The 26,453-nt window shown below is 33.4% G+C and overlaps 2 protein-coding genes across 5 annotated transcripts in view; one reads left to right on the top strand and one right to left on the bottom strand.

The window, feature by feature from the left end:
• The window catches only part of Plod (procollagen lysyl hydroxylase), a 62,133-nt gene that overhangs the window by 18,494 nt on the left and 17,186 nt on the right, over positions 1 to 26,453 (top strand). For both annotated transcript variants that reach the window (XM_071593101.1, XM_071593100.1), the window contains exons 9-10: positions 1,127 to 1,228; positions 1,313 to 1,438. In XM_071593101.1, the coding sequence (XP_071449202.1) occupies positions 1,127 to 1,228; positions 1,313 to 1,438 (228 nt within the window). The remainder of the gene's footprint in view (positions 1 to 1,126; positions 1,229 to 1,312; positions 1,439 to 26,453) is intronic.
• Positions 5,369 to 26,453, bottom strand: part of LOC139694576 (immunoglobulin superfamily DCC subclass member 3-like) — a 35,016-nt gene continuing 13,931 nt past the window's right edge. For 2 of the 3 annotated variants that reach the window (XM_071593103.1, XM_071593102.1), the window contains exons 2-7: positions 24,779 to 25,081; positions 22,558 to 22,707; positions 21,738 to 21,878; positions 13,068 to 13,340; positions 12,225 to 12,374; positions 5,369 to 6,195 (exon numbers count right to left, since the gene is read on the bottom strand). In XM_071593103.1, coding sequence (XP_071449204.1) covers positions 6,037 to 6,195; positions 12,225 to 12,374; positions 13,068 to 13,340; positions 21,738 to 21,878; positions 22,558 to 22,707; positions 24,779 to 25,075 — 1,170 coding nt within the window. In that variant the 5' untranslated portion in view covers positions 25,076 to 25,081 and the 3' untranslated portion in view covers positions 5,369 to 6,036. Of the gene's footprint in view, positions 6,196 to 12,224; positions 12,375 to 13,067; positions 13,341 to 21,737; positions 21,879 to 22,557; positions 22,708 to 24,778; positions 25,082 to 26,023; positions 26,260 to 26,453 lie in introns of those variants that run through there. The other variant, XM_071593104.1, reaches the window with a different exon arrangement.

Raw genomic sequence — 26,453 nt, 5'->3', positions numbered from 1 at the left:
CCTTATCAGTGAGGAGACCGGCCTTTCAGTCGGAACCATCCACACTCTTGTAACAGAGGATCTTGCGATGAGGAAAGTGTGCGCGAAGCTGTTGCCGAAAGTCTTGAGCGAGGAACAAAAACAGACAGCAGCTGCTGACAATATTCAGCGTGGCAACCTTGCCTCACCCCCTTTACAGCCTTGACTTGGCTCCACCTGACTTTTTCTTGTTTCCCCGAATAAAATGGGAGCTCAAAGGATATCGGTTTGACTCCATCAAGGCGGTTTAAGCAGTGGCGACGTAGGCTCTCAACAGTATTCTGGAAACTGACTTCCAGCAGGCTTTTGGCATGTGGCAGATGTACCAAACTATGTGTATCAATGCAGGTGGAATGTATTTTGAAGATTATTAAGTAATTGTAATGATAACTGCAATAAATTTTGATTTTTGGAACCATTCCCGATACTTATTGTAAGGACCCTGTAGTGCAGCACTTGTTCCTTGCCCACATTATGCTGTATGCAAATGTGGAAGTTTTGTATTTGATTTAAGGCTGTTTTCAGAAGGCGTGTGAATCAACTTTGAGGAATGGGTTTTGAGATCTTGAAAATACTTATAAAGATACTATTTTTGAACTTAAGAGCCTAAAATTCTGCTGGACAATAGTGTCTTGATTCCTTTAATTTTTTTGTTCCATATTATGCCAATTACAGGAATAGTAAGAAAAGTGATACTCCTTCCATTCAACTTTTGGACATTATATAACAGCAAGACTAATTTGTTCTTTTTTACTGCAGTTGATGAAGATTATATATTCATAGAACATTAGTTTAGTCAATGCTGGTAATCAACTAATTGACTGCTATGAATGTTGACTTGAAAGAGTATTAAAGACAAACAATTCAACTGATTTATGAAGTTTCTACATATGTATTTATAAAATGTAAAGATCATCACATTTTTTTCATTTCTGCCTTCATATTTATTTAATGCACTTTGTATGAATTGTTTGGGCATACTTATTAATAATCTAAGTAATATTTTCTATCGTTCTCATGTGTACATACTTGTGCATTAAAAATGCAGCTGGTTTACATTTGAATTCATACTTTTGGTGTGATTCATTGGATAAAATTTTTATTTCAGAAATCACTGCAACACTATTAGCTGTGATTATTTTTTCAATGTTGATGCTGTTGCACATTTGGATAATCCAATAGCATTAATTCATCTAATTGAACAAAATAGGTAAGTGTTTTCCGTTAGTGATATTTGTGGAGTTATTAATAACCTTAGATTTACAAATCTTGATTTTTATTTAAATAATTTTAGGAGTATTGTTGGACCAATGCTTACAAGACCCCAAAAGGCTTGGTCTAATTTCTGGGGTGCTTTGACTTCCGATGGATTTTATGCTCGGTCCATGGACTATATGGAAATTGTGCAAAATGAAAGAAGGTATGTGGAAGTTTTTTAAAATATTTTTATTTTTCCTGGAAATGACTACTATAAATTAGTATTTTGGAAAATGTTTGCTAAGTTTGGTATTTCATTTGGTAGAGACATATTGAATAACTGATCGTAGCACTTTTCCACTTGATAAAAATATTTTTATCAAGTGGAAAAATGCTACGATCAGTTATTCATTATGTTCGACTTCCACCACATCACGCCTGAAGCTACTCAATTTATTCTTAACGGTAGAGACATATGTCCTTACTAAGGTATATGCCAAACGTTAAATTGTGAGGAAATACCATTATGCAGCGCACACACACACATATACATATGTGTGTCTGTGTGTGTGTGTGTTATGCTTACAATAGTCAGTGAGATAATTTTGGTGCATACCTACTAGAATGCTGTTCCCGAGAAAGGTGAATTGTTGACGATTTATGAACCTGCTTCAGTTTTGAACATACTCACCAATACAGAGTGCCTACAGATAATTTTTATTCAACAAAAGTCGAAAGTATTTTATATTAACATAGGTGTGTGTGTTGAACTCTTCATACTTTCTATATTTTTCCTCTTATTTTCCCTGATGTCTTTGTTGAATGATTGATTATCGAGCATGCAATATATTATCATTGTTTCCATGACTTCAGTCATCGTGCAGAATTTAAATGCTCTTCATTCGCTATCACTACTGCTCTAATCCTTTAACTGACTTGAGCTGTGATGATATATATGGACAGACTAGCACATTACCAAAGGCACTTACATGTTTGTTATGTATATCCTTTTGTATACTGCGTATACTTCCTTAATTTTTAGTCTGAAGTGTGGATGTGGTCTAAATTTAACTTTATTTAGTACAAGAACATTCCAATCAACCAGAACCATTTGAAGAACCATAAAGATAAACTCTAGGTGTTGCAATTCTATTTATCATATGAAGAATTAAAGAGTAATTAAAAGCATAATATGCTTCCCTTTTGGGTGTGTAAAATTAATTTTATGAAATGAGATCAACCTTTAGCGGAAGTAGAGGCTGAATCACCATATATTTTTTTTGTTTTATGAGAATAGTAACTTAGCATACGTAATTGTTTAGACTGATAAATTCACAGAAATATATCGATATAAAAAGAATTGTATGCAGAAAATGTAATTCAATTTATTTATCTATCACTGAGCAATTCCACTTAACCTTGCAACTGTTTCTCTGTACATATTTTATTTTTTCTCTCAGTAACTGTAATTTTAAATTAATATATTGACTTAATTAGTTATGATAATTAGGTGCAATAATAATACATGTTGCATTAATCTGTTAGCCAAAAATGATGTATCTCTATTGCTGTACCTGGTATTTTAAGGATATCATCAGGCTAGTAAATGTTTGCTAAGTTTGGTATTTGATTTCCCCATTAGTTTTGGTATGATGAATCCTTGATTATGCTACTCAGTGTTAATATAGACAATAAAGCCTGTGTACTCCTCCTTGAGCCTAATTACGATGGCAATTCCTAATGCATGCAAATTGATAATTAGTAAAACTATTGCTTGAATGATAGCGTCGATTTCATCAACTGCTAATCAAATGTCAGTGACTATTAACTCTTAAGGGTGCAGGCCTGAAGGTTGTATCACATTCAGAGCATCATATCAAGGTTCTGGAGAAACAGGAAATGATCTATTAAGGGACCTATACACAATAGGCATTCACACCCAAAACACTCACACTCATAACATTGCTGTGTAAAGTGTAGCTTCGTTAGAATTTTGCAAATTTATGCAGCCTAGTATATTTACTTAACCATATACTTTTTAAATATGCCTACTATTATGTTCTGTGTATGCTTTGATTCTAAGGTATGATAATTAAATTAAATTCATTTGCTCATTTTTTTCATAATGCATCAGCAGTTGCATGGCAGGGTTCTAGTATAACAATGTTATGATTAAAATTTATTCTGGTATTTTCCATAGTTTAATTAGCTTTCTTTTAAAATTAAATGAAAGGTAAATCATGTTTGAAAATGAACATCATTCTTTGTGCAGATCAGTGAATGTGCTTACTTTCCCATGTTCTTTTAAAAATTATTTCAAAGTATCAAAACCTGTCTTGTTGATGAAATCATTGCCATTTGAGATTTTTCTCATCTTTGAAATGATAATCAGTAAAACTATTGCTTGAGTGTAAGTGAAGTGAAGTAAATTGGTCTGTATAGAGATAGATGTTTGAAAATTGACATAGTAATTTTTGTAAATTACTATGACCTCCACATGTGACATTTTTCTCATTGAGAAATCATATTTGATACCAATTGTACTTTTCATGCAAGCTCTTTTTAACATTTTTTATGTACAGTTTTTCACATATCATAGCAGATATAAGAAATTAATTCAGGAAATCCTTTCAGGAGATAAATGGTGTTGTTTGTAGTTATCAAATGAAACGAACAAAATGAATTGAGGGACATATTTTGATGTATGTGTGGATGAGAAATGCAGCCTTTCAATTTTTGCTCTTAAGTGCATGAAATTAATGTGCATATGAAACAGCATTTAATTTACTTTACTGTAGTAAGATTACACTTTCTATAAAAAGGCAAATAAGGTATTTTCTGTTTAATTAATTCTGGTTTGCTTTTGATTTGTTCTCTGACAGCTTTAATAGTTGTCTTCTCATTTGCAAAGACAATTGTCATTTATGAAGCGCAATTATATATTTCTCATTAGAAAGCCAAATTGTATATTGCTCCCATGTTTGTTTTAACGCAAGGTTTTAAATAATTTTTGTGAATATCACTGTCGTGGTTTGGATGGATTAAAGTATTTTTGTACCCTTACTTAAATCCTGACTCTTCTGTAGCTGGTTCATTTCTATTGTTATTATTTGGTAATCTTATTTTGGTAGATTTTTGATGGGTGCAAACTGGACACCTCTACACTTATAAGCCTGGCTTAACATGGCACCACATAGCACACCACACTATGAAAAACCCTTCTTAACTTCCTCATGAATCCTATCTCTTTTCATTCCATCCAACATGCCTATCATTTTCCTCCCCTTGCCTTGCCGGCCTAACGTCCTCCCCTCTATCACTGTGTTCAAGATTCTTTCACCTGTTCAAATGCTCTGCATCCATCTTTCCTTCCTTCTTTAAATATCTCCCAACAACCCTCTCTCCATCTCTACCATGCCTAGTGCTTCTATGTTTGTTTTCTTTTCCTTCCAGCTTGCCTTTTCCATGCCCTCATTTCAAAACCCTCCAATCTGCACCTTAAATATTGCTTGAACGACCGACCAGTTTTGTGCATCATACAAAACCACTCACCATGTCAGTTTTCAATAGTAATTTTTTAGTATCCATAATAAACATCCTTGCCATCAAGCTTCTCTGCTTCGTAACTATTACACTACTGTTAAAACTTAAAACTATGGTAATTTCTAAGTTTACCATGATGTGTACTGGTTACATACCTGAAATGAAGCTTATGGTAACATACCCATCTCTTAGTCTCTATCTGAGATTTTATGAACCATCCACCCAGAGCAGAACGAACTTGTAACTGATTGTCATTGCTAAACAAGAATTCACCATCTCTGTAATTAACACCATGAAAAAACTGATTATAGATCAGGACAATCTCCCTAAATGCCGTTACATTTTGAGCTGCCCAAATTTTACTTTGTGATGACTAATTATTTCTTGATATAAATATTCAATTGAAGAAGTGGTAGTAATAATGTTCAATTATCACTAGTATTTGTGCTCCTCAGTAAAGTCATAGCCAAATTTTGTGATTAGACGCATTTAATTTAATTGTCTTGCAGTGTGTAATTTTTTGGTAGCTCTTTCAATTGTTGAGTAATCCTTTGAATTTTTGAATAAAATATTAATTTATTTAAGTATGCATTACAAAAAGCAAAAACAGATTATAATATTTTGTAATTGCTTGTTTCTGTTTGGTTATATTTGAATACTGCATTGCAATTTGATCAAATATTATTATTGCTGTTAGTATATAAACATCAGTAATGGATTTATTCTGCTCTTCCATAGGACTACTACAAATAATTAAATCAGCACAATAAAACACTTTATCACTAATAAAAAGTGGAAGAATTTGGTCATAAATAATTTCAATTTGTTACTTATTATTTTTACACCATTGGTCTTAACTGTTTTTCTTATGAAAATCTATGCATTGACACACAGATAAACTAAAGCATTTCAACATCAACAGATGTGCAACATATGACTGGAAGGCTGATACATCATAGGCAATAGATAGTACTGCTGAAGTTAATCAGCACGCACTAGTTGAAAGGAGCACTGTATTTTACTAAGGAAGCGGCAATGCTTAAAAAATTACATTTAATGAAGTCAAACTCGAGTTTTATCTGGAAAAATTTTGTAACTCATGTAGATAAGGGTTAGGAATTGAATAGAAATTTTTTGTGAGGAAAGTTTCATTGCTTTTAGAAGAAAATCAGCCACTGAAGTAATACCTGCATTTTAAAATTATCTTCTGATAAACTTCTGTGCACAGTAAATTTTTGAAGTTTGAAATTCATAATTTCAAACAAATGTATCAGTAAATCAGTCAAAGTTGATGCTGAAGTCAGTCTTGAAGCTTCTGCGGTCTATTGAATACATGTTATCTGCATAGCACTCATAAACACCAGCATCCATTTGGGTGGCTGGGTCGATTTCCAGCTTCGACTTGAGGCGATCCTTCCCCATCCTCCATTCGTGAACCTAGGGAGAGTTAAAAATACGTTTTTCAGAGTTTACTTTAAAATAATAAATGATTTTGAGCTTTGTTGCATTTTCCTGCTGGTATTCTTGGTTTAAAATGCAATAGTTTTCAATTTCCTTTCCTGTATGCATTATTTCATTTTCAGTGTTGATATGAAATCATTCAAATAAGCCAAGCATTAAATCATTCAAGTCAAATATGCAGATATGTAAAACCGGAAAAATATATGCCTAGTGGTGCATCATGAATATTATTTGGTATTCACATTTCATAGGAGGTTAAATGAAAACACTGAAGTATGATTTCCATTGCTTTTTATGTATGCAATGCAATGTATGCATTTACAGTATGCAATGATTTAAAATAATAATAAGTTATTTATTAATTATTAATGATATTAATAATGAAAATAATTATTTATTATCATATAAAATATTAAATATTGTATATGTATGTACCCACTATCACATATAATGCTCTGGTACAATTTACCATTTACTAATTTTAATCTTTTAGCTTGATACCTGAAGTGAAAATGTAAAATTCATTGTTGCAAAATTCTCAATTAATTTAATATAATTTGGATATTTACTAATCACCATCATGGAAAAACATGTTTGATGGGAAGTCAACTTCTTACAAGACATACATATATTATTTGTAGTTACTGGATGGACCCTTGGATCTTAACTTGTGATTTCAATTGTTTTCTTGAGCAGTGCTTCGTCATATATTTTTGGCTGTGATCTGTTATTGAGATTTAATCAACTCCATTATGGATGTTGAGAATAATTTATTTTCCTCAGACTTTGATGAAGATAATTTTTTACTTGAATAGGGAAAGGAAACTGAAAACTTCAATTTTTCCTAGCATCATTAATTTCACTAAGAGAAAGATATAATACATTAATAAATAAGGATCAGTACATTAAGGCTAATTTTGACGCTCAATCAGGCAGTTTACTTGAAAAAATGGCTTTGCCTGACTGGAAATAAGTATATGACACATTTATGAAACATCCTAATTGTGGATGGATTTTTGGAAGAGAATATGTAAGATGGCCATGCAAATTTATGCTTAATATTGAAATTTATTTAATGTACAAAGGTACATAGTTAATGTATGTACATGTACGTTGTTTAATGATGCCTATGAGATGGACAACGAGGTGATATATGTAATATTTGTTCATTTGTTGACATTTTTATCCGTGGTTTGCTATTTTTCCCAAGTAATAGTTTATTTTTTTAAAGCATAAAGTGGCAGTATGATCCACCATGTGAACCTCTTTTCCAAAAATACGGCTAGTTGCAATTTTTAGTGTAATAATAGGTAGATCTTAAAATAATTGCTTTTGTAATGGAGGGTAGAATTGGTTTGAGTATGATATTTTAAAATCTTGAGGAATTTAAAAAGGCCTTTTGTGAATAAAATAACCGTAAACACTTACTTAATAAATAAATTCATTGAGTATTTGGATTGAAAATTCTTGGGGAGTGAAAAATTTTTTAGTTGGATTTATTACTGGTCATTTATTTAGGGGTTAGGTGGAAGAAGGGACTATCTAGTCTTAATCTTGCCCCAATAAAGATGTTTTATTATTATTAAATTTTTTGATTTGCTGTTTTTGGTTCCACAGCTGTGTTTCTTTTCCTAATTTACCCTTAGGGAAAATCAGAAAAAATTCACCCTAGGTAGTGATATAAATGTCATAAAATTACCAGTGAAAGTGTATTAACATTAACAAATAAAGTTTCAGCCCGGTAAATAGTAAATGAGTACCTAGACAGTAAAGTTCATGATTTTTTTCTTAAACACCAGAAACATGCTTCCTTTCAGAAAGTATTTCATACTATAATTAAGAACGCTTTTGATTCTACCTATGTATTTATTTATTATACAATGCAACAATCATTTCATTCTTGCGTCAAGTATGCTTGGGCATTAAAATTTGCTTTGGGCTGTACAAAGTGTACCCTTAGTTATAAAATGCTGTTCCACAGCATTATGTCTGAGATGATTGATAATAATCATAATTTTTTCTGTTGTTATTCATTTATGCTAAATTTTTCATGAGGTCTTGGAATTTGTGTGTCTCTGTTAATGTATATTTAAAGACAAGTATCCCCATTGCTCATATCATCAATGTTTTTTTTCTTTATGAAAAAGCTAATGCAATGATAATGTAGCCAGAAAAATCAATGATGGCCCATGTTATTTTTGTTAAGCATAAAATTTATTAGCAAAATTCTTTTTTAAATGCTTTTTTCTGGCTTAATTTTCCTAAACAGCTTGAAGGTAATGCATTTTGACAATAGTTTCCACTGTGAACAAATGGATACCCCTTTTGCCCTCCAAAATAGAAGTATTTGTTAGTTGAATTTTCAATGATAGCTGCTAATAAATATTTCGGCCCGTTTAAATGAATGAAGTCCAAATTTAATTGGCTATGTTTTCCAATTAAGTTACTCATAATTTATATGGTTTGACCTCTTTAACATGATAGGTCCTATATTTAATTCATTTAGTTCAATAATATAGGTATATAATGATTTGGTTGATGTTTAGAATAGAAAGAACCCTTTTACTAATATAAATGGAAGCTCTTTTATTGTAATTTTTCCATATACCTTTGCATTTAAAATGCCTTGGAATTATTTAAGGAATGCATGCCATGGAGAATAAGTATTTGGGCTAAAATGATGTGCGGCAATAATATTTTTCATGTTCATAACAAGTTATTTGATATACATATTATTTGTAGTTTAAGATGACCCTTTTAAAATGAAATATAATGATACATATTGCCTCTAATTATTTTGATAGGTTAATCAAGATACAAAAAATCATGCTAGGAGGTATAGCCATGTCAATAATGCATGCTTTAACTTTTCTTTGCCTCATTTACCATACTGTTTTTAGAAGACAAAAAGAATTATTTATCAACAAATTTTAGCCGTACAGAATTAATCATATGCATTTAATTTTTTCTTGTTTTATTTATGGAAGTGAAGATGATGGGTAAGCTTTCATGATGCTCTTTTTTCCTTGTAAATTGGGTGTTAGCTATGTTTTCAGCTAAATATTTAAAAGCCTCATTTTATACTTTCTCATCCACCCTACTCTTTATCTGATCAGCTGCCTTTCTAAAAATTAGGCATTCTACGATCAGCCGGATCATTCTTAGGATTTAAATTATTGATTACACTGACCGAACCATATTGATCTGTCGTCATTAAATTTATAAAGAGAATTGTTCATTCTATTCTCTTTAAGGTTATTGTCCTATATCAAATATCACTGTTGTTATCCTATTTTGTGTGTATCCTCTTTAATGATTTCGTACTTTTATAATGATCTGCTGATTTAATGATTGCATCACATAAATATCAGGCAGTAATATTATATTATTATGCTTGGTATTACTATTATTATTTCTTCAGAAATTCCTTAAAAAATAAATCAAGTACTTAATGAACACGAAAAAATAATTAACAAGCTATCTTATGATGTAAAAAAGCAAATTGGTCAAGAAGTAAGATCTGAAAAGATGGCGCAGAAAGAAAAAACGTAGAAGAATTGATAAAAATATAACCAAAATTATTGTTTTCTGAAGAATACATTGTCCAGTTGATTGGTTACCTTTGGAAACAGGATCAGGTAGGTTAATTAAGAAAGATATTTAAACAGAATAGGTGAGATAGAGGTTTATTTCACCAGAAGGAAAGTCTACTGACAGTTTGCAACACAAGCTTCAGAGTAAGATAATACCTCTTCAAAAAATCAAATATATGGAGCATTTTATTTTATGGTAGTGGTACATGGAAAATAATAGCAGCCATGATAAAAATTTGAGAGCAATGGGAATGTAATATTACCAAAGGGTGAAAAAGATAAATTTAATTAGGAAATATATAAAATAATTTCAGTAAGCTCAATGAAGTGTTCATTGAAAAAAGTTATAACTATGGTGAAAAGTAAAATTGGCGAACATTTAGGATGTACCCTAATGGAATAACAGCCTCTGAAAGACAATATTTACTTGAAGGATGGATGTAAAGAGTTACAGAAAAATGCCCCAAATAGTTAGGGCTAGAAGGAAACATTTTGAAAAAATGAAGAGCTAGCTGAGATGAGAATAGGGTTGGGAAATACTGAAAATTAATCTTTGGTTTGATAGTAAGAAATTTCATAATAGAAATAATTGAATATCACATTAAAATAACAAATTAGATGTATTATATTTGTTTTGCCATGTTCAATAATTCATTCATATTTCAAGAGGTAGAACGAACCTTAGATGATGGTGAAATGTATATGTCATTGAGATATGAAATATAGTAAGTCCAATGAAATGGGCAGCTAATCAGCAGTATTAAGTGAAAATTTTTGTAGCTATTATGATTATGGTCTAAATATAGAACTGAGATATGTAAATACAGGCTATGGCATACATGAACAAGATTACATGTCTTGGTTAATTTAATGATAGGCCCCCTAATTAAGATGGTAACTATTTTTAGTGCCAAGTGCGAATTCCACTGCATGTGAATTCAAGTGTGACTTTTTTAACCAAAATTATTATGAATTGTTGCATGAATGATAGAATCTATGACCTCCATGGATGCATAAAGTTTTCATGGAGGAATTCTGGAGTTTGTTTGTATTCTTATGGAAATATTTCTTTTCTGGTTGTTCATTTGAGGATTAGTAAAAAAGTCATCACATTAGAAGTATATTTTGTAGCAATCAGTTTTTTGAAATTGTGAAACTCATCTGGGTCAGTGATAATGATGACCATGCTTTGAGAGGTTGCAAAATTATTGTTGCTACTTTGGTAAAAGTGAAATGGAGTGCACCAAATTCCCTCCTTTCTATTTAACTAATGGGCTTCCCATGAATAATGCAAGTGCTATCATTTCATTTAACAAAACTGAGACAAATATTTTATTTATATTTTACAATGATCAACTGAACCTAGGTTGGATGATGAATGATCCAGAAGGACAGAAAACTGCTAGGTTTTCAAACTCATCAATGTGATATTACTTTCGGGGAGAATTAACTGTGCATTATCAGTGCTATTACTGTCCTGTATTATTTTTAGTGGATAAAAATGTAAAAAATGGAATTAATATCAGCAAATTTTTGGGATTTAACGTTAAAGTACTTGTGATTTAATTTTGGTGACATGTTATAACAAAGCCGTATGACTATTAATTGCTAGATAGAAGTTTTTATCCCTTCAGCTTTTATCTAATTGGAGACAGGTCAAAAATACTCGATCTTTCAATCCTCATATTGCGATAAAGTAAGGACAATAGGATAAACTGTTTTCATTGACAATGAAGTATTTCTGGAAGGTAATAGAAATTTTATAATTTTCATAGAAATGCAGTTAGTGTCTCTGTTAAACATTTTTTTCAATTCCTGAGATGCCTGAGAGTTTTCATTAGACACAATATTTGGAATTCCATTTTGTAATTTTAATTGATATTAAATGGCCTGATGATGAATTTTACTCTCTCTTGTCCTTTTCAAAATTAATTTAAATAAAATGACTATAGCTAAAAACAGCTATAGAACTTATTATATAATTCAGGGTACAGGAAGAATTTCATGACAAGGCTTTTAAAATAAGCCTAAATAGGTTTGTAGTTACCCACATTGCCCTTTAATCCTCATAAGGATCAATTTAATGCAAATGCCATGTTTATAATCCCAAGCCTTATGATAAATCCATTATCAATAAGGATGGAACAATATTTCTACAATTTCTGCCATCGCTAAGAAATTAATAGATTTAATAGCTTAATGAGATTAATCATGTTTTTGGGAAGCCTATAGTGTATTTTTGTTCACACATCAAAGTATGAGGTGTCAGATGCTATCTCAACTGTAAATTAGCTTAATACTAGAGACAGTGCTGCATACAATTTCTTACATAATGGAATTTTATCACTATCTGTATTGAATTAATTTGATATACTAACAATTATTTCATGGCACTTTGTAATATGTACTTACATGTAGATAGGAGTGAGCATACAGTTCTGTCCCATCCTTGAACCATGTTATGTGCGGACGAGGAGAACCTCTTGCTACACACAAGAAGGCAATCTTGTGCCCCAGAACATATTCGTAGTCGAAATGTGATGCTAGTATTATCTTTGCTCCCTAGGTGAAAAATATAGGAAATAATTAGTTTTGATGGGTGCCTGTGGTCAGGTTGTAAATATGACATTAGTATTTTTTTTAGGTGTTTTAGTACTCCGGTAAAATTTAGAAAAACACATTTGCCATTCATTATGAAAGTAGTTGCCAGCATTAGTTATTTGATACCATTTGTATGTTATTTTAATGTTGTGTAAGCCATTTTAATTGGTTTTTTCAGTATTAAGGAGTTAATTATAGGAAAGTTGCATTTAAGTTGATAAATAACCTTTGACTATTACCATAGGAACTGCATTGGTAGTAGCACATAATAGTTGCAATGATTTAAGCCATCACTTTAACCGGTTTTTTTGCATCAACTACTGGAAATTCTTGATTTTGCATATTAACAATATACCTTTCATTGTTATAAAAGCATGCTAGTGATGATGTTCTACTGCTAGAGTCATAGGTTAAAATTGTATTGCCATTTATATGAGAAGTAAATGACTCTATATTTACACTGATGCATAATGATTGAAAATCTTTCTTAAATTATTTTTTTCTTCACACACAAACAGTTGAATTGGGCAAAGCCAAGTGGTGGTATTGGTCATCATAATATTCCATTATTTCTATACAAACAAGCTAATGTGGCACAGTCATATTCAGATTAACCTTAAAAGGATGCAGAAAAAATTATATACACTTGCTTACATTGTTGTTGTTGTAGTACTGATCTGATTCCGGGTCCCGATACTTTCCTGTGATGGGTAAGCCAATCTGTACACGACTTTTGGACCTCCCACGGGCCCTTCCTCTTCTGGCTTCTGCTCCTGGAGGCCATCCCACCCCATCCCCAGGCCCCGAGTGTATTAGTAGGTAGACCACCATTGAGATCAGCAGGAGAAGCAGCTGGAGTCTGGCGAGGGTCAGGATCCCATTCCTTCCACTTCCTCTCCTTCCCCCTCCAGTTTTGATCGACGCACCCTGAGTGAGGACAAGGGGAGTGTCTGTCATGCTGGCCGTCAAAGTTCTGAACCCCCCTCTCCCTCCCCCAATAGTGCCCCTCCCACCCCTCCACTCTTGAACCCTTTTGACGACACCCCCTCTCCCTCCTTCTCTGGGTTCAACCCCACTCCGTCACTTAGTTCTCCACCTATGTGGGGGGTGGGGAGATGGCTTCCCTTTGTTTTCACTCGCAACACCTAGGAGAGAGTATCTCTCTCTCTCTCCGGCACCTCCGACTTCGTTTGTCGGAGGCCAAGTTTGATGTATGTAGGCTACCTCTCACTTGGAGGCTAGAGCACACTTATCTGGTGGGTCCAGTTAGTCTTGTCTACTTTCAACACTCTCTAGTGCAGGTTCACACCTTTTGCCTGCCCGACAAGTCGTGAGTTTGCTGTGGGGTCACTGGAGATCCATCTCCTATTTCCTCCCTGGGGTGACTGAATATGGCCTATCCTTTATCTCCCCTCCTCTCTCTCTCTCTCCCTCCCTCTCAAGTCTGCCCTGTTGAGTCCTGAGGTTTATTGAAGGGGGAGAGAGGCAATTGAGAGAGGCTGGGAGATGGGGGAGCTGTTATACAGTTGAGAGGGGGTTGGAGAGATCACAGTAGGGGGTGATGCCAGGACTGGTTCGTGCTATCATGAGCTCTCATTGTCTGGTCCCCTCCTCCATCTACTGGCACCAATCCCTCTCATACCTCCCCTCCTCATCCTCTAACACTCACTGATTTCTGCCTGTTCATTTCCTTTCCCAGCTACTTCCTGCCTTCCTCCCCTTCATTCACCCTCTACCTCTCCCCATGCCTGTCGTTGTTTTGTCCCCACTCCACTTTCCCCCCTTCTACCTTTACCAGCTTTCCCTTCCCTTTATTTTTTTCCTCTCCCTATCTTCCCAACTCCCAGTCACCTTCTGCCCCTCAATTCCCCTCGAACCCCCTTCCCTCCTTCTCTCCTACCTTGTATTCATTACTAAGCCAAGCGCCTCCCCTACTTTTCTCCTTTCTCTCCCCCATTTCCAGCAACTCCCTCCTGTTCTCTTCTCTTCATCCTCACTCATACCCAATGCCCCCACACTTCTCTATCCAATGTTACAGCTTGTTGATAATCCTCAGCTATCTCTTATCTCCCTTGTATGCTTTTCTTAATTATTTTTTAGATATTTTCCTCACGTTATCTTCTCTTCAAATCAAGTCTCAGTTGTATATTTTGTGCTGTTGAGCCATTATAAATTTTCAGCACTATCATCTATTTTCTATAGGGCTTGTAATATTTAAGTTATTGAATTTGTTTATAAAGTATCCTGTGTGAATCAGCAGCAATGAGAGCTCAATTTGCTGTCTACCCTCTCTCAGGATACTCTCCTGCTAGGCAGGAGTAGGTTCCTGTTCCATCTCAGGGTTGATTGTTATTCAGTGATTTATTTTTCCTCAAATTGTGACAATAGTTTAGAACAACCTTGTCCATCTGATAATGTAATTCCTGATCATTAATGCATATATGTATACATGTATAATCTCTTCATTTCAACCATTCTGACTTTGTTTAATCTCACTCCTTTCCTTTATATTCTAGCCTCTTTCCCTTCTACTTCGTTCTCTTATCTTTTCATTTAACTTGCCTTCCATGTGTCCTCTGAACCTCAACTGCTTTATCCTTCATGCCAGAGGACTCCTCCCCTACAGCCGCATCACTCACTTCTAGCCCTCCCCACCCGGTAGTCCTTCCATATATCCTTGCGAATTATCCTCTCACTCCCTTCCTTCCCACTGCTCTCCTTTCAGTAACTTCCCTCCGACACCTCCCCTGCTGCTGCTCTCTCATGAGCTCCTCCTCCCACAACTTCAGCTCCCCCGCACAACCCATTGCTGTAAATCAACATTTATTCTGGATTGATGGCTGTTTCCACAGTGGGTCTTTCAAGAGTCATTCAGGAATTGATTTTTTTCTTACGAACCCGGCGGCCTATCAAAAGATACAGTCCTATTACAGCTGTGTGTGTGTGAAAATGAAATGCTGGCTACTTGGATTCATGTACTGTTTTGAGTGGTGTAATTCATTGGCATTGCATATTTCTGAAGTAGTAATCTGGTGTTATTGCTGGAGCTTTATGCTTTGAAATTTTTTTTGCTCTTATTGTTATGAAGTTTCAAAAAATATTTGGAAGATACTACTTTATTTCTGTATGCTTGTCAACAATCTTCAAATGAAATATAATTGAGTATACACATGACTATCATTGATAGCTCACTTGGATCACAACCAATGAACTATTTTTGATGACATTTAACTTATTTTTAACAGTCATTTACTTGAATTTTACACATGAAAACACTCCACAATGCAAACTATAACAATCTTGCTTTAGCCACATTCAACCTAGCCATGTTGCAATTTCATAAAATGCCATTTTATTGATTAGAGGTTTCTTTTTATCACTTTAAACAGCAATAGAATCAGTAATCACTTATACACAGTTTGCATAATAGCACAAAGATAAATAAGAAAAAGGAAACAGTTGGTTTCTCTTTTATCTCTTTAACAAATTAGTTCATTATTCTTAATTATCATTTAAGCCACTACCATTTTAGTAAGAAATTCTATGTTGTATGATTCTGGGGTTATGGAATAGGTATTTAGACAGCTAGTTTAGTGCTCTGCTTATGCTGCTGAACTGTGTCTTGTTCAGCATAGTTTTTATTCTTAGTTCATGTGACCTCTTCCCTTGGCTTTTCTTATTTAATCTTCATTATCAAAAGTCAACTCAATTCCTTGAATCAACTCCATAGTTTAGGATGAATACTTATTGATTGATCCTTTTACCATTATAAAAAGATAGTGGGGCATACAAGCATTCATGCATGCATACTTCACCGGTAGCTCTTATGTGTCACCTATATCACTTATTAAAATTGTGAATTTATATTCTTTTATGCTTGATGACATTGAGTTGAAAGGAATGAAAAGAGACAGAATCAATGGGGATATATTAAGTTATCATCAAGTAGGAACTAAGTGTATTATAATAGGATGACATAAATATATTAGAAAATATTGAACAGTTTACATAATTCAGTGGAATTCTTAAAGAAAAATATGTAGCCAATGGCTTAAGCATTCTTTGATTTCTTTAAGATCTAGATTAGCTTGAAGGAATACTCCTGTCAGGTAGAATTTCAGTTATGATAATAATTAATCACATTTTAATTATATTCATTGTCATCATTGGATCAGATCTACATTATGAGATGATATGTTTGTTTGAATTTGAAGTATCTCTGCTCATCATAAAAAATCAGTAGTAATTCTGAGACATATTAGTACCATATTGAGGTATCGTAAAGGGATCTTTTCGGTCATGTAAATTCAATTTGTGATGATGTGTATGATATTGAATTGATTAGGTTTAAGGAAAGGTAAATTTTTACCAACAAGGAACTCAACTAAATTCTGTTATCTGCAATGGGAAAATAGACTGAGTGTATGTATATGATTTTTAATGATAATAGTTAGCTGACTAGCTAGTTGACTTTGATCTACAATCTCAAGTTAAATACAGCATCTTGTAATTCCTTTGTCTCAGTTGTTAGATGAATGGACTATCTTTTGGGAAAACTGCTAATCTACTGTTTAATTTTTAGAAAATAAATACACCTTAGATTAATTTCACTTTTCTTTGGTATTGCTCCCTGAATAAATGGTATTGTCCACCTTTTTACTAGCTTGTTTAATCCAGTAGCATTGGTTATATGTACTACATTCATGAAAATCACAGTTTGAGTCACTCCTGGGACAAATTTCATTTGGTTTAGCTGGGGATTTTCTTGAATTGTGACAGCAGTTCAAAATAACCTTGGCTATTGGTACGATGAACATGTCAGTCCATGTTAACGTGTTATCCTTCTAGGTAGGAATTACGGTTGCTATAAAGCAAGAGGCTCATCAAATTCTTTTTTAACTCGCCATTAATTAATTAAATTTCATTGAAATTGAGGAAATTCCAAAATACAGAGCTGTTTTACTGCAGTCATCCATAAAAAACTTCATAGAATTTCAATGTATGATTGCACATTTCTTCATAAAATATTTACAGTTTTAATCCAATGTAGCATCATCACTACATCCAATGTAACATCACTCATGTCTGTAACTTTTACGTTAATAATCAATGGAAAAGATAAATCAAGATCCTGTATCAATGGCGGTCTGAGTATTTTTATGACATATAATTCTCTGAAACCAATTGTAGAGATATGGCATAAAATATGTTTGGAAAGTTGAATCTTTTTTTGGTTGTGCCTTCATTATGATTATTTATGATTTAGCATGTCTTCTGTTCTGTAAGTTGGTGAAGTAAGGTACAATAATAAGATCAACATTTTAAGGCATGCCAAGAGCAACTCCAGTTATAGGTGTGAAATTCTGACCGTTTTGATGAAATTAATAAAATATTGAGTTTTAGAAATTTTGAATGTTCATAATAATACTGACAAGGTGTAATTTTTCTTGAAAATCATTTCCTGTTCTTAAATAATGCATCAGTTTGTTTGCACTAAGGAATGTCTACAATGTTTGAATGACCGAATCAAAGTAAATTAGTGAGTTTCCATATTATTATATATATTTTTTCTAAATATCTCCTTCAACTGTATAGTTTTTTTGTGTGCACCGGTTCTTTTAGTTTTAGCATGTCTTTAATTTTTTTCCACATGCATGCAAGGAAAGTGTGTGCCATTAAATTTGCCCAACCATTTCATTCCAATCTTGTTTTTGTCAAAATAATTGAGTGTTGACTTTTGTTGGATTCTAAATTGTCTAGAACCTATTCACGGAGCATTGTTTAGGTGCTATTAAAATTTGTCGTTTATTAATAGCTTTCTGTCCAAAACTATTTTATTTCTAATATCTTGGTAGGTATTTGGGATTCCAAAATATATTCTTATTGGTATTGCTACTTTAAATGATTAGAGGTTATGAAAGTTATTAAGAACAGTATTTTTCTCTGTTATAATTAACAAAATTTTCTTTCCACCTTCCTAATGTTATTAAAGATTTTGGATTTTAAATTACCTAATAAATAATTTTAATATTGAATATGATGTATGGATGTGCATAAAGGATGCATAGGCAAATGTAAACGTTTACATTTTTTAAATGAGAGCAATCTATTTGTTGTATTTATTTTGATTTTTTAAATAACAGATACTAAATACTTGTATATGTGTACAAAATTATGCTAATGAGTATGCACTCTGCAATCATTTTGTTGTAGTCTGCTAAAATAAATTTGGAGTATATAATACTTTTAATACTTCAATGTCTCATAGTCACCACAATATAGTCACATATTAAATTCATTCCACTTTGAAATGGCATTTAATTCCATCTCGTATGTTAGCTGTAATTTTTCATGTGGAATAGTCAATGAATAGCAAGTATTTGAAATTTAAATCTTCGACAGATCCTGTATGGTACAGAAAACCTTTTTGTATGAAATCACAAAGTGCGTATGTATTTGGGAATTTTTTATTTTAAATTTCCAGATTTGATTGAAGACTCGTATACTATAGGTATAGGTCATAGAATCATGCCATTCATAAATTTTGGGACACAACATTGCTGTTAGTTTGTGATACAGAGTGAATAAAAATCTTGATATAATAATCTAATCAAGAGAAAAGGAATTTTGAAAATTTTAGCATCAGATCTAGAACACTAGAAGTGAAGTTATATTTTAATAGTTTTTTCTCAAAGTGGCTTTAGAAACCTGAAGATTTTATGTACATTACTCTGTTAGTCTTCAATTAACAGGTGTATCGCCATACTTATCATAACTCCTGATGTAGCTTTATATTAGTAAATTATGGAATATTTTCTTTTGTTAACAATTTCTTTGTAAAATATTTTGCAATATGCTATTCCTGGTGGCCTTACCAAATGTACAGCTATGTAATTTAGGTAATGTTTAGTAATCACTAGATAAGCATCACCATGATGACATCAAGTGGTAATGAAGATTTTCAGGGAAACCGCTGGATATATAGTTGCAAAATCCATATAAATAGTAGCCCTTTGGCCTAAGGACATTCAGAAAATGTTAGATTTATGAAATTTAGTGTGTGTATGCACTTTATCAGTGATCTGATGAATTACTGCTAATTTAACCTCGTAAATAATCTTCAGCCTTAGAATTGGCTTTAAAAAAATGTTTTGTTGGGTGAACCAACATAACTGTATTTAATACATCAGCATTTGATATGTATTGAATGCAGTTATTTTGGTTCACCTTATGTACCTATGTAGAAATTTTATTTCGTTTCTAATATTTGTTAACTCTTTAATATCATTATATGCATAGCATTTTCACATATCTGACACATTTTCCAAGCATATACTTGTCATTATTTGATGCCTGTCTGATGTAATAGTTGTAGTTAGTGAAAAGCAATTAAAATTTCTGGCAAATTAAAAATATCACAGCTTTTGGCACTTAAGTGTGTAGTAGAATGGGAACAGTAAGCTGAGGAACCAAAGGGAGATAACGCAACAATTTCAGAAATTTCCTGAAATTGTTGCATTGAAATGCACATGAGCTGATGACTCCATTAAAATGTTCTGTTGTGGCATATCCCACAGTTTCTTTGGAATTTGCCAGGGTAGATAATTCAGATATATGATATGTACATGAGAAAGTATCTTACTTTACCACGTGGCCATGCTTTTCTTTCAATGTTGGATCGATTCCCTATGGTCAATCTCTCACCAGGCAGTTCCCTGTAGCACACATCAGGTCATGTAATACTTATGTTGGCCCACAAGATTCCTATTTGCTAGAAGGCATCCACACTTGCTAGCTACTCCTTCACTCATCCTTTCAAAATGGCCCTACTGCTCTCATGCTGTGAGTTTTGTTTTTGTCTTTAAAGAGCATTCTCAGCTCAGTACAGCATGCTTAGTATTGTATAGATATGCCTGAGAAATATTATATGCCTGCATGCTATTTTAAAATGGGTTTATCATTTCCATGTATTATGATTTATTTTTTGTAGTGTTTTCAACCATTCTAGATAAATATTAGTCTATTAATTAGCAAATGCAGCCTAACTTTTAGCATTAGGAAGCTCTTTGGGTTTCCTCATCTAAATAAAGGGAAAATATATTCTTCCACCATTTCCAGTTTACATGTCTTTATGGTCTAGCCATAGCATTAAATTTTCAGAGGTGCCTTAATAATGTGTTTTTATAAATAAACTAAGGGAACAATGTTGATGTCTGTGGATGCCAGGCGTTACTCATTAAAAACCTTCTCTTCCCTTTCTAATTGGAAGATGTTCACATGCTCCTGGTATGCACACAGCCTGAAGGTTAAAATAAGCATGAAATCACATGGTTTAGATCAATAACATTCCCTCAGATGGTTTTTCACTCATTTAATGCATTATTTGTCATAACTTTTACATCTTAATCGTTGCATTACTATATGAGCATCACCATATATAGTTTTTATGTGCACTTATAGTTTGCTGTTAAATTCAGTCGTATTTATTCATATTTAGTTATTTATAAGCTATAAATGTTAATCATAGGTAAGATAAAGCAAATGAACTTTTCATTTATACTGAAAAACATGTCTATTGATTTATTAAAATGAATATTTTTACATAATTCAGATACATAATCTATAAAAATGAAATCAATCTAAGCACAGCTCAGTCATTTGCTGCATGGTTGCTCATAAATTTTTTTGTATTTTTCCTATTTCTCATGAGGTCTTGCTATGTTGTGTTCCAAAAAAAGGAACTTATAAGTCATAGATAAATTCATATAATTCAAAAATGATTTAATAATAATGTTGTAAAAAATATTGCTATCTTTTGATAACTGCGTGTTACATTTTGATTTAGTCAGAAATGCCTTAACTTTTATGCAAAATATTGTTAAAACTCTATCTGTTGTTGAAATAATTGATATTTTGGGAAATTCTAATTATCTGCCTAATGTATGAATTATTAAATAATTATCTACCTGAAATTATTTGTTAAATTTAAGCATTTTAAAAGTGAGAATTGATGTGATGAGGATTTATGTGCTTCTGTTAATGAACAGTGAAAGTTGGAAGTTATTTGTTTTGCCTTACAAGCATTGTGATCAAGAGTCATATTATTTAAATTTTAATTATAATTAATTAATAAACCCAGAATTTAAACTCAGATGTACATGAAAAAGCATCTCACTTTCTTCTAAGAAAATCTGTTTTAAATATGTTGAAATAAATTCACAATGCTTAATTTATTAATGCATGATTTTATCTTAATTTTGAAATTGGAATAACTCTTATTAAACAAATTTATTGCCAACATGAGATTTAATAAGTAGTCATTACATAATCAGTCCTAAACCCACGTCTGTCAATTGAATATTGGTTGTCTGCCTGGCATTCGTAGTAGCCTGCATCTTTTTGGGTTGTGGGATCAATTTCCATTTTTGATTTTATTGTATCTTCTCCTATTGTCCATTCATGAACCTGTGTAATAAAAAAAAGTTTGAGGTCAATTTCATTTTAAAATATCATGAGCTAAGTAGAAATGTGTTTAGATCAGTGCTTTCTTTCTAACTCAACTGACTTTGAGACTAACATAAAAATTTAACTTTATAATAATTGAAATTGAATTATTACATTTTATATTGTGGTGTATAAGTTGAATATTTTTGTTAATAAGTTATTTTCAAAATCAACAGTTAATATATATGAAGCATATAGAAATTAAAACATTATGACATGTATGATGCCAAAACTGTTCAAGTATCCATTCAAGTTTTCCTTTAGCAAATGTGACTGTCACATTAAATCAGCTCATTTATCCTTCAGCAAAGTATAGTCACAAAATTCTCTTGAAGACATCACATGATCATGACATGTTTCTCTCTGGTTCAAGAAAATAGAGAATACACTCTATGTAGAGAATATGAAACAACATGCATTCTCAAAAACACTGAATATAAATTGTATGCCAAGTCAACTTATGTTCAATATTTAGGATTTTTTCATCTGATTTTTTATTACTAGCTGGGTAATTTTTAATTACTCTTTCTCACAGCAGCTATTCTGAAAATGTGGTAAAATATAGTTACCAGTAACTTGCAAATTGTAGCATGGAATGCTCTTGTAATTTGTCCATTTGAGCTCATTGTGTAAATCTTACCTGGAAAAATTTGTGTGCATATAGCTCAATTCCATCTTTAAACCATGTAATGTGAGGCCTTGGTAGACCTTTTGCCATGCAAAAGAATGTTATTTTTCTTCCCAGCATGTAGTCAAGCTCAAAATGGGACGATTTTACAATTTGTGCACCCTGTTAATGCAAGAAAAATCATTAATTTTTTTTATTTTGTTAAAAAATGAATGAAGATGTATCAAGCATATACAAATGATGGCATGAGTATTAGAGGAACACATATGGTGGAAGAAGTCTTGAACTTCATCCATTACTCAAAACCAGAAAAGTTATGAGCTTGTCTATTTTAAAAAATATAAATTGCACTGCTCATAGTTTTTGTAGTGAAAGAGTGCCAATTGAGAGGCTCTTTAGTGAGAAAAAATGGCGGAAATATTATGAAGTTATAGTTGTGCAATCAACTTACATGAAAGGTAATATGTGTTATTTAATGCTGCTCAAGTTGTATACTTTTATAAATTCACAGTCTGACAATACAGTTTTATAATGTTGGCAAATGCTTCTAAACAAAAATGTATTCCAGTTCATGTGCATGCTCTCATGGTAAGCTTTGATTATGTTTCTGATGAAATTTATCAGTATGATATGTGGAGTAATTAGACTACATACACACTAGTTTTGTAATATTCTAATGATGAGTTTCTATTCAGTTATTAAAACTATGAGTTGGTAATTGCCTTATCAACATTTTTAATTGTGTTTCCTTTTATATTTTGAACTGCCCGGGAAAAAGTATCTGAATGAGATTATGTGGTGCAATCAGCCTATCGATTACTACCTTGATCAAAAAGTTCCCGGAATAACCACCGTGTGGCGCTCCCATCGTTCCGATTTGAGTTCTGTTTTTTTTGTTAAAGTGGTACATCTGTTGTTGATATTCCCTTTAAATCTTAGTGTCATAACTTGACATTTGCAAAATTTACGTAGCCAAGAGTACATCTATCTCTGTGTGTGTTGGCGATTTTTTACAATTTCAGAAATGGATTTAAATTTGCAACAACGAACTTGTATTAAATTTTGCGTAAAAAACGGATTTAGTGGCGCACGGACGTTGGAAAAGTGTTTCGGCAACGATTCTCTAAAAAAAACGGTCGTTTACCAGTGGCACGAGCGGTTCAGAAGTGGTCGTGAGTCAATCGAAGATGATGAACGCAGTGGCAGACCATCGACATCGAAAGTCGGTGAAAAAATTGATAAAGTAAAAGAAATGTTGGTCAATAACCGCAAATTAACCATCAGAGAAATAGCGGAGGACTTGAACATTGCCTATGGATCCGCCCAAGACATTGTGGTTAATGATTTGGGTTTCCGTCGTGTAGCAGCAAAGTTGGTTCCAAAAGACCTCAATTTCATGCAAAAAAGAGACCGTGTTGACGTCGCAAAAGACATGATTTGCGAGGCTGAATCCGATCCCACATTCATCAAAAGGATCATTACTGGAGACGAGACGTGGGTTTATGAGTACGACACGCAATCCAGACATCAGGCAAGTGAATGGCGTTCACCAAATGAGCCGAGACCAAAAAAACCACGTCGTTTTCAGTCAAAAAAGAAGGCAATGCTGACGGTTTTCATGGATTACAACGGTGTAGTGCATCATGAATTTTTGCCAGAAGGCCAGACAGTAAACAAAGAGTATTATTTGGGCGTTATGAGACGTTTGCGTGAAGCAATTCGCCGAAAGAGACCAGAAATGTGGGCAGAAAACTCGTGGATTTTGCACCATGATAACGCACCGTCGCACAGTGCTATCATTATTCGTAATTTTTTGACGAAAAATGCAACAAATACCATCCAACAGCCACCGAATTCACCTGATTTGGCTCCCTGTGACTTCTTTCTGTTCAATCGAGTTAAAAAACCATTACGGGGAACGCGTTTTAGCAGCCGAGAGGAAGTAATGGAAAAATCGCAGGAAGCACTGATGGACATACCGAAAACCGACCGTAACTTTTGCAAATGTCAAGTTATGACACTAAGATTTAAAGGGAATATCAACAACAGATGTACCAATTTAACAAAAAAAACAGAACTCAAATCGGAACGATGGGAGCGCCACACGGTGGTTATTCCGGGAACTTTTTGATCAAGGTAGTATGTCAGGTAGTAGTAGCATTTTATGCCAAGTCGCTTGTTATCCTGCCAATGAAATATTTCATGGAATGAAGATTTTTGGTTTTTTACTCACATCTGGATGATTGTAGTAGTTAGCACTTGCAGGATTCCTAAAGTTGATTATAACTGGTACTCCAGAAGAGGAGTAATGTGTCCTTCGCCCTCCTCCCCTCCCAACACCTGTCCTCCCTCCACTCTTCCCACCAGCAGTAGCCCCTGCCCTGGCACCTCCACCGGCCCTTGCACTCTCTCCACCTTCTGGGTAAAGTAGGATGACTACTAGCATGAGAAGGAATGACGATTTGAAGCAAAGTCTCCTTTTTCCCAGGGAGTGTAACAGTTTGCACACCATTGACATTTCAGGGGTCATATATATCTGTAATGAAAATAAAATCTTATATCACTTTAGTGATGCTACCTGACATCTGTTATCACCATTGCATTATACAAGATAATTAACTGAGATGAAATCCATTGTATGTAGTGTTTGTTTCCAGTGTAGGATTTTCACTATTTTTCTCATGTGAGACCCTAAAAAATGATTTCTCCTCCGTAGGACAGCACTGAACAGCATGAATAATAGTACTCTAAGATTGGATGCCTTCCACCTGTTTAATTAGTTAGTACAGTTTATATCTGCATTGAGTTTAGAGTTCTGTACTCTTTATTGATGGATATGTGCTTCGAAGTCTGAAATATTTCCTTATGTTACTCTTAGTGCAAAAATTTAATTTGTATTGAAAAATTGAAACATTTTTATACTTCCAATAATATCCATACACTAATGCCACTTCACTATTCCCCATGAATCAAGTTTAAAATATTTTCCTGTTTTTTACAAAAATTAACTCAGGTTCTATGGGTCATCATTTAGGAAGATTTGTGCAGTATTTCTGTAATGGATATTTTTCGATTTGAATGTTTTCCATTGGGATGAGAAGACTGGGAAATAAGTAATAAAAATTATTCACTCAAATTACACATATTGCAAAGTTAGCCCAATTGCCAAATTTGATACAAAATCCGATCTGTTTAGTCAATATTTCCAATCTACAGTATGATGTCTTCTACCATGTTGACACAAATCTATTTAGGAACATTATTCCATGAGTCTTTTGCTGAAGGAAACTTGCAAATATGATATTTAGTTGAGATATTAAACCAACTCACACCAAGCCACTCACAATATGCAGCACTTAAACGAACTTGGGTACATCCACCTTGTCACGCACTAGAGCCTTGTTGTCACTGATAATTCCCCACAGAAATAAAGCTAGCCTTGTGAACAAATGTGGTTGACCTTTGAATGTTTCCATACCTGAGTTAAGCAGTATTTAAATAAATCTCTTCTCTTGTCTACTTTAACTTCCCTCGCCTTCTTATGACCTTATGTCCTTCCTTGATGATTCCTTCAAGTCATGGCCCCGGCCCAAAACACGGTGGCAAAAATCCTGTTTGAGATGAACCAACATAGGAGGACACAACTTTTAGGGCGACAAGTTGCTGTTTTCCCTAGACCAAAGAAGCGCGGACTGACTGTGTGACAGACATTAATTCACACCCATCATTCCATGGGAGTTGAGTGTCAAGAGGGGAAACGAATCAGCAGGGAAGGAGGGTGGTTTGCATAAGGGTCTCTCCCACTTCCCTCCCTCCTATAACCACTCTCTCCTACCTTCCCTTTCCCCGCTGCCCCTCTCCCTGTCAGAAATGGGAAATGATACCCTTGTCGGTTTTGGCGGTCTGTG

The sequence above is a fragment of the Hetaerina americana genome, unplaced genomic scaffold (assembly GCF_022747635.1).
Source record: "Hetaerina americana unplaced genomic scaffold, ioHetAmer1.1.p SCAF_50, whole genome shotgun sequence".
NCBI classification, from domain to species: domain Eukaryota; kingdom Metazoa; phylum Arthropoda; class Insecta; order Odonata; family Calopterygidae; genus Hetaerina; species Hetaerina americana.
This window is presented reverse-complemented; position numbering and strand designations above follow the sequence as displayed.